Here is a 13244-nt window from a genome sequence, read left to right as displayed (position 1 = left end):
TTTTTTTTTTGTAGGTTTCATACAAATAATCTGGGTTTTTTTTTGGGGGGGGGGGGGGGGGGGTGGTGTGGGGTGGGGTGGGGTGGGGTGGGGTGGGGTGGGTGGGGGGGGGGGGGGTTGCAGAGAGGTCGGGGTGGGGTGGGATGGAATGGGGGATTTGGGTTGCAGGGAAGGGGTGGGTTTTTTGGATGGGATGGGAGGTGAAGAGAGGAGAGGGAGAAAGGGTCGGGGAAGATGGTTTCAGGTTTTTATTTTTTATTTTTTTTAGTAGGGTAATTTATTATAATATTTTAAATGCATAAATTTTTTTTTACCACATGTCATAAATTTGACAGCCACGTTAGCTTTTAACAGACTAATAGATGAAAAATGTAACGAATATATGAAATTGAAATAAAATATTACTTGATGTATGAAAGTGAAATGTTTTAAAGATATTGTAATAAATTGAAATCGATCATAAACTTGAGAGGATAAAATGCAATTTACCTAATTATCAAAGTTCTACTGTAATTAGTACCTAAAAAAATAAAATAAATATCTATCTAACGAAAAGTATAGTGTGGATAAAGTGTATCAATCAGCACTCAAGTATAATCCTAAAAAAGTTAATGAATTTAGTTTCCGAAAAAAAAAAGGTAAATGAATTTATGATGACATAGCACTTTGAGTTGGTTATCAACAATGTTATCTTCCCTTTACCAAAAAAAAAAGAGGTATGCTATCTATACATCTTTTTTACTTTTCACACATTTTTTATTAATTTTTGTCTATTAATCTTCTTTAATTCATCCGATCTGACGGTTGAAAACCATAAAAATATGACAAAAGTAAAAAAGGATGTGTGGATATTACACAAAAAAAAAAAACAATGTTATCTTCCACAGCATGCGGATGAATAATCCATTTTTTCAAATGTCAATTTTCTTATTTGGTCAATGGCACAATTATTAAACGCAACGCACACAAAAAAACAGGGGCAATCAGACTTCAGACCTGGCATGGACTAGTACAGAGCAGGGCAGAAAACAAACTGGTGGATGACACCCGTATTCCACCGAGTCTTATTCAATTTATAAATCCAGATTCCAAATCCAAATACTGAAGCTGAATTATAACAAAAAAGGTAGATTGGTCGTTAAGGTCTGCTCATTACATTTTAGGTTCGGAATCTTCCTCTTTTTAGTGTAAAATGTCGTTTGTATTATAAAAAAGTCTATTGACACTTTTTTTTTCTCTTAAACAGGGACCAGCCGGTGATTTCGTCGCGGTAGTTCATTATTACGGGAACCGGAAACACTCACAGAGGCAATTTAATCTTGTCTTGTCATCATTATGCGATTCACCAGCACAAAAAATTGAACTTAGGACTTACTGTGTGGAATACATACTTGAAAATTCATTTGCCAACCATTGCGTCATCCCGTGGTGGTTCCTGACACTTCTCTTCTCAATGTTGAAAGAAATTTCAAGTTCAATTTCTGGATGACCAGATAATTACCATCAACTAGGTTACAGAGTGCTTGAATTCTAAAACTCAACCCAAGGACCAGGGGATGTAGATCACTCATTTTAAGTTTTGCCCACATTAACGCATGGCCCACCTTACACAAATCAAGGATCCGAATCTTTCTCTTCAACGGGCCAGATCTTCTGGTCGTTGGACCCGGAAACAAAGATCAGAAAGGATCTCAATTCCCTCATTCCCAGTTGATCACAGATTGCTTGAAGTAGAAGTCAGCTTTCGCTTTATCATCCAATAACCGCAACAATGGACCCGGAGGGACCCAAAAATATGGTAAAAAGATGTCACGAGAAAAGAAACCAGAGCAATATGGAATAAAAGGAAGAAGAATTAGAATTTTATAACCAATAACGAAAACTGGAGGTGAGAGTTTTTACATGCTGACTTCCATCAGTCCTGTAGAATCTTACAATATATGATTTAAGAAACAAAGCCTAATCGAGGATACAAAATGTTGGGAGCAGAATTACAGCAGAGCTTCCTTCTTTTTGGGTTCTAGAACAGGAGGGTCGACATCGATCCCCATATTAGCTGCAGTGCCTGCTATGATTCTCATTGCGGATTCTATTGTCGTGCAATTCAAGTCCGGCAGCTTTTCTTGCGCAATTGTTCGCAGCTGATCAATGGTGACCTTTCCCACTTTCTCCATCTTCGGGTCTTTTGAACCTTTATCCACTCCTATATATCATCCACAGCATTGATAAACAAGTATTGCATTATTATGGTAACCAAAGTCAGGCAAGGAAGAGCGTTTAATGAGGGCAATATTGTTATGTGACTGGTCCTATTATGAACATAGATGAGGTGACAACGATATCGGGACATTGTTGATACTATGTTGATATTGTGGGTTCTTAAATAAAGAATGAACGTCCTACACAGAGAACTTATGTACTATAATAAACAAGCCGAACTATTACAACCAGTCGAGAACAGTGATATTGCTCAAAACAGTGGCTAACAGATATAATCAAAACCAATTAAGTTAACTTCATCTAATCTTCACTCTGGAAATTATGGTAGCTGCTCAAGTTTATGGCTCAATCGAATGAGATACTATTCCGAACTAATTGGCAGAAGAAAACTCAATGGCCAAATCATAAGGGCAAACTCCACATTCCTCACATTTATCAAATTTTCTTCATTTTCTTCATGTAATTCAAAATGCTTCCAACTTTTAACACATGAAAACAAATTCATGAATACCTATTTGGCAATAAATACGGCCAGCCGGCCATGAAAACATCAACACCAATTTTCATTCTACTACTTTCCCTCATTTTTCATGTTTTTGTTTATTGATAAGATATAACATTCTCGAAACAACTTGAGAGCACGAAATACAAACAAAGCTTATCACAAGAACATCTGCATTTCTCCACTGACCGAGCAGCAGCAATTAGAAAATAAACACGGTAACATATCTTCTGGTACAACGAAATGCCAATGCATGAGCAACACATCAAACAGATAGAGGGCACAATGATAGAACAGAAAACAACCATACCTGCAGCCTTAAGAAGCAAAACCGAAGCAGGTGGGGTCTTCAAAATGAAAGTAAAACTCTTATCCTGCCATAAAAAAAATATGATAACAAAGTCGTAATCTTGCAAAAAGTAACCAAATATTTTGAACAATTATACCAAATTCGTAACACAGACTAACATCATAGACGGTGATTTCAACTGGAATGACATAGCCGGGCTTGTCCGCCGTCCTGGCATTGTAATCCTTACAAAAAGCCATGATATTTACACCCTTCGAACCCAGCGCCGGCCCGACCGGCGGAGCCGGAGTCGCCTTCCCGGCCTCCAACGCCAGCTTTATCATTCCAATCACTGCAAAACCGAAAACCCATCAACGAAACGAACTCAAATTCGTCGGAGACGAAACAAAATAGGGAATTTGAAATACCCTTTTTGGCTTTCCCGCCCGGCTTGGCTTTCGGCGGAGCCATGGCGGTAACGCTGAGGCGCCGCCGGGTCTGGAATTGGAGGGAGGTGGTGGGGTTGGAGGAGAACATGCTGCTTATGCTCATCGGCGAGCCCCAGAGGGAGGAAGATAGCTGAGTCTTCACATTGTGGCGGCTATTGGTCTTCTGAGAAGAGAGAGAGGAGAGGACGTGGTGGTAGGTAGACACGGAGGACGCCATGGGAGAGGTTTGAGTTCACTGAGTAGAGTCTCAGGAAGGGAGGCAAAGTTTTGGATAAAACCCAGTGGCCTCCTATCTTCCAAGAGACGACCCCAATCGCTACAACGCGGAGCAAACGACGTCGTAGGGAGCAGAGTAGTTGCTTGCAGGTTTTAGCGGGTAGCAGTTTAACAGCTAAATACGTTTTGGGCTGGGATTTACGATTGCAATCTGTTCATGGCCCAAAATTAGCCTATATGAGGTGAGCAAATTGAGTTAAATGGGCCACCTTATGATGCGCCTAAATGAAACTTCAACTATTAATTACCATCTGATCGTCGAGATGTAAATCATTTAAAAGCTGGTTTAAGCCTGGAGATATGCTAGAGGGTATGCCTGGTGACTAGGATTGTAGTGAAGTGCATTAGATTGGAGAGAACAACACTAATCTAATCAATTGTTTGGTGATAACAAGATTAAAGTAGTTGGATGAATTATGTCACGAGGTCGAATTAGCCCACTGTAATTGCAATGGAAAAGTTGCTTCTTTACTAATCCATCTCCTCCTCCTTCCAAGTTAATCATGATTTTTTTATTTTTTTCTTCAACATACAATGAAAATAACATCTTTACTATTCTTTTCCGTTCCAATATGATTTTTTATACCAAACAAGACCTCAATTAGTCTTCCAAAAAAAAAAAAAAAAAAACAAGATCTCAATTTGGTGAGCAGGTTAAGACAAGATTGGAATTAAGTCCCATTCCGTATAAGTTGACCACTTGTCCATTTTAATGAATCAAGTTTCCATGTTAATAGTATTTGTCATGTTCTGACCAGTTGGCCAAACAAGGTACAATAATGTAATCAATACAAGAGTGTCCATGAATTGCTCTTAAAAGGGACATAATTCATTAAGGTAGTGTTGTAGGCCTACTTAACTGAAGAATATGGAGGGAGAAAAAAAGTGTGGAGCCAAAAATAATCAAGAAGAGACACGTGGATTTTTAGGTGAAGAGGACAAAATTACCCTCGAGACACACCGGGTTTCCTACACGCGAGCAGTGGAGAATCATCCATCAATCGAGTCAAGAGTGCCCAAAATAGGTAACAAGTTTAAATTTATCTCATCCATCTTTACTCCATATCCTCTACAAGGAAATCATTTCATAACCTTCAAAACCTTCCATATAAATTAAATTAATTAGGCTAATTAATGGATTAATTCCAAATTAATCCGTTAGTCACCAAATTAATCACCATTACACCCCAAAAAAACATTCAAGGGCCGGCCACTCTCTCTTCCAAAGAGGGCCGGCCATGATCTATAAATAGGACTCCATTTTCTTTGAAAGACTAGTTCCACACTCTTGCAAAACTCCCAAAAACTCTCCAAACATTTTTCTCTCTAAATTCTAACTTTGACATCGGAGGTTCTTCGGCCAAAGTCCCCCCATTCATCGTGGGCGCATAAGGCTCTTGGCCTTGACTTAAAGTGTTGATTGTTTTGTAGGTGCAATTTTGTCTAAGAAGAAGAAGGCGGAAATTTGCATCTACAGAAAGGGTGCGATGGGAAGAGAGAGAAGAGAGATTTTAGGTGTGTATCATCTCACTTCATTGTGTCTTTAATTATAGTAGTAAGAAATGGAGAATCCTTACCTTTTATGTAATACATCTTAGTTAGGACACTATCTAAAAGATACTATATAATTCCATAAGGATTTACACAATCACATTTTTAATTAAATTAGGAGAGCAACCCACTCCCCCTGAGTGTGTAAATGCTTAAACAAAATGTCTCACCAGGTCTTTAGTGATGAAAGTTAGAACAGTTGATGAACTCACAAAACAGGAATGTATAAGTAGTAGAACTCACAAACAGGAATGTATAAGTAGTAGAACTCACAAAACCTCGCTATGGTGAAACCAGTGTAGGATAAAAACTCATAATCTAAAGAGAAAAAATAAAAATTTGCATGAAGTTAAAACTAAACACCTTTAGGACGCATGTAGAATGCACACAAAGGTATGACCAGCCTTGAACGAGTGCCTCGTTAAAACCTTGTCAGCTAGCAAAAACCTAAAGGGAAAAATACTCCTAATCATAGGGAAAATAGTACATTAAGACTAGGTGAGTACACTTTTGGATACTCCTCCTAAGTTTTACAAAACTTCCAAATGAGAACTACAAACAATTCAAATCAGATAACTTACGCATATCAATTATTTGAACAAGTTTTTGGAAAGTATACTTCGACAATGACTTTGTAAAGAAGTTGGCTAGGTTGCCCTGGGAACAAATTTGCTTGACTTTAATTTTCTGATGCTTTTGTTGCTGATTTGAAAAGAAGAATTTATGCACAATATGATTGGTGTTGTCTTATTTGATGTATCCCTTTTTATCTAGTCGATATAGGCAGCGTTATCTTTAAATCATTGTAGGAACATCAACGATAGAAGAAAGTCTGCAAGTGCTTTGAATATGCTCTATGATGGCTTTCAACCAGAAGCATTTCACGAGTAGCTTCATGAGGGCAAGAATTTCAGCATGGTTCGAAGAAGTCGCAACTAAGGTCTATTTGGTTGACCTCCAAGATATTGATGTATTTCTAATAGTAAAGACATAACCCGTTTGAATATATGCCTTGTGCGGGTCAAATAAGTAACCTGCATCAACATACCAATAAGGCAAGGTTGAATACCTTCTTGGTATCGAAATGGCAACGTCTCACAAAGGTTTGTTCTTGAACCTAAGAAAATATATGTCGATTTACTCTAAGAGGCTGACATGCTCGACTGCAAACTAGCCACGACGCCCCTTGATTACAAGTTAAAACTTCACATGGATGGAGAGTTACTTAAGTTGTGTTATATTATCAAAGGCTTGTAGGCAAACTCATTTGCTTTACTATTACCCAACCCAATATCACTTAGGCAGTGAGTCTTGTTAGTTAATTCATGGATGCTCCCATTGTAAAACATCCCCTTGTTGTTAAAGGGATCTTGCGTTATCTCAAGGGTTTCATTGATCGTCGTATCCTCATGCGCAATGCTCTTGATTGGAAATCCACCACAGGGTATTGTACCTTTGTTGGGGGAAATATTGTCACTTAGAAGAGTAAAAAACAACAGGTTATTGCTTGATCAAGTGCCGAAGCAGAATACCAAGCAATGACTTCTACTGCTTATGAACTCAATTAGCCCAAAAGTCTCTTACAAATTTGGGATTTTCTAGTAGTGAACCATTGTCCCTCGTGTGTGATAACCAAGCTGCCATGCATATTGCAGGTAATCATGTGTTCCATGAACGAACAAAACACATTGAAGGGGATTGTCATTACATTAGGGCACAAGTTTAGTCCAAGGTTATTCAGACAGTCTTCACTTGTAACCACAATCAACTGGCTATTTTGTTTATCAAAGGCTTGGCCTTTGTTCAGTTTCAACATCTCTTTGGCAAGCTCGGCTCGATTAATCTCCTCGATTCAGCTTGAGGAAGAGTATTGATAGTCAATGAGGCTTCTAGTTATCAGCATCGATACCTTCTGCATTCCTTAAACTAAGGTGGCTCTTATTGGTTAATGTGTGACTAATTTAATTTGATGTAACTTTCTTTAAATTAAGGAATATTGTTGTAAGAAGTTAAGGGTCATTAGTTAGGACTTAGTTAAAGAGAGATTGCGTGTAACTATAACTCCCAACATAAGGAGAAGTATAATACTAGGGAGACTAAATTTTTAAAACCAAATTTGCAAATCAAATGATGTGATTGTTTATGATTGGATTATTACTTAAGCGTTGATTAAAGTACTTATTTCCTATTAATGACACATTATTTGGTTTAAAATTTTGGTCTACTTAGCATTAGGCAATAACTTAAAGAGTAATGCTAGGGAGACCAAATTTTTTAAACCAAATTTACAAACTAAATGATGTGGTTGTAAATGATTAGATTATTAACTAAGTGTCGATTAACGTACTTGCCTCTTATTGGTGACACATAATTTGATTTACAAATTTAGTCTCCCTAACATTACTATTAAAAATTTAGTCTCTCTAACATTACCTTAACTTAAAATTCCACAAAAATCAAATCACATCTCTATTGAAGATGCGTGATCTTCTCTAATTGAGTGATCTCTTCTTTATTTGATTGTATAATCTTTTCTAATTGCATAATCTTCTTTTTTAAGTTGTTTCCAGAAGTTCTCTCCCGTTTGGTGAGAGTTTTTCTCTCTGTGATAGGTTTTCTCACTGGTCTGTGAGTGCTTGCCATCGTTGATTACTTCTCGTAGCAACCTGCTTTAATCATGGCTAGAGTTGGTAGCAGCCATTTTCTCCTATTTTGTCTTTTGTATGTTTCCTTCCTTATCCCTCAGCCTCTGTTTTACCTTGCCCTTTGGCTTGATTGTCCATTTTTCCTTGCATTTGATTTCAATCTTTTCAGCCCTAATTCATGTTATCCATTTCCTTCCACTTTCTTGTTTTTCATCAATCTACTTCATATCCTTCTCAATTGGCTATGTTCTTCATTGATCCTGCAACCTGGATTGTCACCCCCTTTTCTACATCGCAATTTCTCATGATTATCTCGGAATGTTTGTAGAGCTCTAGCTCGGGTGTTCACACCACTTCCTTCATTCGATTTACCTTTGGTGGCTCTGTTGTTGGTGGGATTATTCCTACTGACTTCTTTTATGGTGTGGTGGCGATCGTTGTCGTGCTTGGTGCAGTGTGGAGCCATCACTATCTTAATTTTTGGGGCTTTGTTTGACGTGATTTCAGATGTACGCTGGAGACATTGGTTTTTTACAGTTAGGATGTGGCGTTCAGGTAGCGACGGTGGTTGGATGCTGCTAGGGTTTCTTCTTCGGTGTGTTTTCTGTTTTGGGCTCATAATTTTGATTTTTTGGGCCTTGTTTTAGTGCATTGTGGAAGTCCTTGTTTTGGCTTTGTGTTTATTGTATTTGAGCTTCTTCCTTTGTAATTATGGTTTGTTAGTAATGAAGTTATCTTTTACTCCAACACCTGTGTCTGACTCAAATATTTATTTAACATAAACCTAAAATTATTGAGTTTGTCATTCATTTAGGAAAAAGATTCTCTTCGGATCCACTTTGTGGGGATCCCTACATCCTAGTCGTTCATCGTACATCGTACAACCAATTTTTATCAGATATTATTTGTGTTTAATTTTAAATAAAAAAAGTCAAATAATTTCTAACCGTATGATGCATGATAAATGGCTAAAATATGAGGATCCCTAGAATCCTCACAATTTGAATCCATATGAAATCCAAATCCATTCGTTTGTCCCAGAATCTTTTTTTTTATTAATAAATTTGTCCTGGATTCTATAACCTATATGGCCATCCATCTGTCATGTGCTTTCTGCAACACAACACCTTTAGATTCAGATTTAGTCCCTCTCACTCCCTTTATATCCTAACATTCTGGATTGGTATTAAGATGAAGCAATGGTTATGCAAAACCGTAAAGACAATGCTAGTCCTTGTACAGTGCGTCAAGATCTTAGTGATAGTGGCACTTAGCCATCTGGGACTTCTCAAACCTTCCTAAGAGATGACTGAATTGGAAGAATATTGTTGTCGACAAACTAACAATCATTTTATTATGCTGGATAGTCTCTGCCAGTCGGCAATCCACGTGCCAATCTATGTTCTAATAGAATATGTCCAGAGGCAGCTTCCGGTAGTAATGTTTGATCAAGTTTATCATGTGTTTCCCAATGAGTGTCTAGATGGTTGGGTCAATCAGGGCTAGGTAACCTGCCCTTTGTGTAGATCTGATTTATTGTTTCTGGCCAAGAGCAAAACAACAAGCTGCGGCGGAGGAAGTTCATGGATGACATAGAGGGATTTAATAGGTTATAATTCATTGTGGGATGACTATTTTTTTTTTGAACTCTTGCCTGCAAGCCTCAGATTGTGCGGAGTAATTTTCTTGGTATCTATATTTTTTTTACAAGATTACAAGTTTTTTTCTTTCATTGGGTAACTTTAGTAAAAATTCATTCATTGTGGAAGCATACTGTATGCATAGAGCTTGATGAATTTTTATAGAATTATGAATACATGAACCTTAAGGGAGTTTAGTTGATTAATGTTCCATAAATCCATTTGGACTTTGATTGAGTTTTACATAGATTTTAATTGAGTTTGTGAGACTTTTATCATGAACTTTAATTGAATTTTATGAATTATCATGAACTTTATAATGATCAATTTATTAATAAACATTGTTATTTGAAATGGTGGTAGTTATGACCATGACAAGTGGTCTTTTAAGGTGGTAGTAATAACGATGATGGTGGAAGTGTCACATAATGATTGTTGGCAGGTGGTGGAAGTACATGTGGTGTCTTTGGTGGTAGCGATAACAGTAAGAGTCAGATTGGTTCCATGGGGCTATGGTGATGGTCAAAGCAACGTGGTAGCGTTCCAGATGGTGGGGTGGTGAATCTGGTGATGATGCTTCTGGTAATGATGGTGATGGCAACGATGGTAACAATGGTGGTGGTGGGTGGGTGGTGGTGTAGACAAGGTAGTGGAAGTGGTGGTAGTTGGTGGAAGTCATTGCAATAATTATGGTGGACAATTAAATATATTATTAGAAATGAGAAAAATAAAATCCATTAAAGTTGGGTAAATTAGATTTTACCACCTCAGGTTTGAGTACAGTTGCAACCTCATACAACATCTTTAAAACATTTCAATTTCATACTTTTAGTTGTTATTTATTTCAATTTCATACAACCGTTAGTTAATCTGTTAAATTTTTTGATAAGTAATGATGTGGCAAGCTTGGAGGCCCCATTTTGCTGACTTAGAGCAAATTTATGACACGTGGATAATTAATTAATTAATAATCTAAATATTAGAAGATTATTTCAATTTATTTAATATTTTATATAAAAATAAAACAAAAACAATAAAAAGAAAGAAGATATGCGTTTCTTCCTTTCCACCCACCAATGCCGGTGTCAATCCTCCTCCTTGGATATCCCCCTAAGCTCCTTCTCGGCCTACCGTACTTTCCCAACCCCAACTAGCCCTTCATCTCCAGGATCGAAAGGCTCGGAGTCTTTATGGAGGTCAATCTTCGAGACGAGATTTGTGGCTTGCTCGAAAGCATGAGGAATAAATTGATGATTCGATTTGGAAGATGAGGTTTTGATGAGACTGCGATTGAGGTTGGTGTTGGGGTTGGAAGCCTACATGGTCTTGTTGGGCTCTGGCGTTGAGAGCTCCGCGCTGCTCATTGTTATTGAGTATGTGGGTATTGCAGATGGCAAATGGGCGACGAAGATGATAATTGGGTATGAATGGGTTGTTTTGTTTCTGTTTATTTATTTATTTGAAGACTAAAGATTAATCACCTAAACCGCATCAGACTTTGGTCTTGTGTGGCTAGGTGAGCAAATCGAGGTTGTGGGAAGGGGTTGATTGTTCGATAGGTTTGATCGTCTGAGGTAGGGGAAGATGCGGTGACTGGGTTGCTGGGTTGACTTGTCGTTGCAGCTGTGGCTGTTTAGTAGAGGCTAGATGGGTGGCGGTTGGTGGTTGGGGTGGATTGGCAGGGGGTATGGTTGTGTGGTTGTGGCTGCATGGTGAAGGGGGATGACAGAAGGGAAATTAGGGTAACGATGGAATGGGTTAGTGGTAGGATGGGCCCCATTAAGTTTTTCAAAAAGAAAATTAGCATTTAAATTTTTTTTTTGGGTAAATTACACTATACCACCTCAGGTTTGGGGTCTATTACAATCACATACAACATCTTCGAAACATTTCACTTTCATACCTTACCTACTATTTTATTTCAATATAGTACATTCGTTACATTTTCCATCAATTGATCCGTTAAAAACTGACATGACTGCTACAATTGTGCCATGTGGCAAAAAAATAATTTTTTATTCATTAAAAAAAAAAACAAAACCCATCTTCTTCCCTGAGACCCCCTATTTCCCTGCAACCTAAACCCCCTATCCCACCCCACCCCACCCCATCCCACCCACACCTCCACCGCAACCCACCCCACCGAAAACCCTAAAAAACCTAGCTGAGTTTTTTGGAAGCGAGAGTTGCATAAGACACATAGAGGTGCCTCCACAGAGACAAGGAGAAGAAGATGGGTCGGGTCTTGTAGCTGCTTTCTCCTTCTTAGTCCACTTATCTTCTCTCTCTCAGTCCACTTCTCACATCTCTAGAATTCCCTTTGCTTTGCCCTTCCCAAAACCCCCACCCCCTCATTTTGTTTCGGGAATCAATTCCTCATTTTGATTTTGGGTTGAACTGTTGGGTTTTTTTGGGTTTTGGGTGGGGTGGGGTGGGGTGGGGGAGAGGGGGTTGTGGGGGAAGTGGTGTAACATCCCACATCGACCAACGGAGAAAGGGTGATGTGCCTTATATGTACATTATCCCCTCCCTATAGCACGAGGCCTTTTGGGAACTCACTGACTTCAGATTTTATCGGAACTTCGAAGTTAAGCGAGTTCGAGCGAGAGCAATCCTAAGATGGGTGACCCACTGGGAAGTTCTCGTTTGAGTTCCCAGAAACAAAACTTTGAGGGAATGGTAAGCCTAAAGCGAACAATATCGTGCTATGGCGGAGTCGAGACTAGGATGTGACAGAATGGTATCAGAGCCACTCTGCCATGTGATGCGAGTGTGCTGACAAAGATGTTGGGCCCCTAAGGGGGGTGGATTGTAACATCCCACATCGACCAACGAAAAGGGGATGATGTGCCTTATATGTACATGCTCCTCTCTCTATAACACGAGGCCTTTTGGGAACTCATTGGCTTCAGATTCCATTGGAACTCTGAAGTTAAGCGAGCTCGGGTGAGAGCAATCTTTGGATGGATGACCCATCGGGAAGTTCTCGTCTGAGTTCCCAAAAACAAAACCGTGAGGGAATGATAAGCCCAAAGTGGACAATATCGTGCTACGGAGGAGTCGAGACTCGGATGTGACATGTGGGGGTGGGGTGGGGGGGGTTGCGGGCGAGGTGGGATGGAGGGTTTAGGTTGCAGTGAAGGAGGGTCTCGGGGAAGAAGACCCCAAACATGAGGTGGTACAGTGTAATTTATCCTTTTTTTTCTTAAATTAATATTTTTAAAAGAATTATATTTTTATTTTTTTTCCTAAGTAATATATTTGAGACAGCCACATCAACAAAATGGGGCCTCCAAGCTTGACACATCATCACTTAACAGAAAAATTAATGTATTAACTAACGATTGTATGAAATTGAAATAAATAACAACTAAAAGTATGAGATTGAAATATTTTAAAAATGTTGTATAAGGTTGCAACTGCACCCAAACCTAAAGTGGTAAAATGTAATTTACCCATTAAAATTTTATGAAAAGAGGTTGAATTTGCAATAAAAAAAAACTTATTAAAAAAACACTCAAATCAAAATCTCATATGACTTGGACTTGAATTTGGTTGGTTTGGAGGTTAGGGTAGGATTGGGATTAAGTCCAATCTAGTTTCGTAGAGTACCAAAGAAGGCATAATAATGTAATCAATACAATAGTGTCCATGTATTTCTCCTAAAGCGGG

General features: G+C 38.6%; 1 protein-coding gene across 1 annotated transcript; it reads right to left on the bottom strand.

The window, feature by feature from the left end:
- Positions 1 to 1840: 1840 nt before the first annotated feature.
- On the bottom strand, positions 1841 to 3812 carry LOC126627468 (50S ribosomal protein L11, chloroplastic-like). Its single transcript, XM_050297033.1, has 4 exons — positions 3440 to 3812; positions 3191 to 3363; positions 3033 to 3096; positions 1841 to 2203 (listed from the first exon to the last, which is right to left on the bottom strand). The coding sequence occupies exons 1-4, from the start codon at positions 3675 to 3677 to the stop codon at positions 1992 to 1994; spliced, it is 687 nt and encodes a 228-aa protein (XP_050152990.1). The 5' UTR covers positions 3678 to 3812; the 3' UTR covers positions 1841 to 1991.
- Between the last annotated feature and the right edge of the window lie 9432 nt (positions 3813 to 13244).

This window comes from Malus sylvestris, chromosome 6, assembly GCF_916048215.2.
Source record: "Malus sylvestris chromosome 6, drMalSylv7.2, whole genome shotgun sequence".
NCBI lineage: Eukaryota > Viridiplantae > Streptophyta > Magnoliopsida > Rosales > Rosaceae > Malus > Malus sylvestris.
This window is presented reverse-complemented; position numbering and strand designations above follow the sequence as displayed.

Coding starts and splice junctions, on each gene's coding strand:
- LOC126627468 (XM_050297033.1), bottom strand. CDS start 3,677: ATGGCGTCCTCCGTGTCTACCTACCACCACGTCCTCTCCTCTCTCTCT. Junction 3,097..3,190: donor TTGAAATCACCGTCTATGAT/GTTAGTCTGTGT, acceptor TTTTTATGGCAG/GATAAGAGTTTTACTTTCAT. Junction 2,204..3,032: donor TTTGCTTCTTAAGGCTGCAG/GTATGGTTGTTT, acceptor GATGATATATAG/GAGTGGATAAAGGTTCAAAA.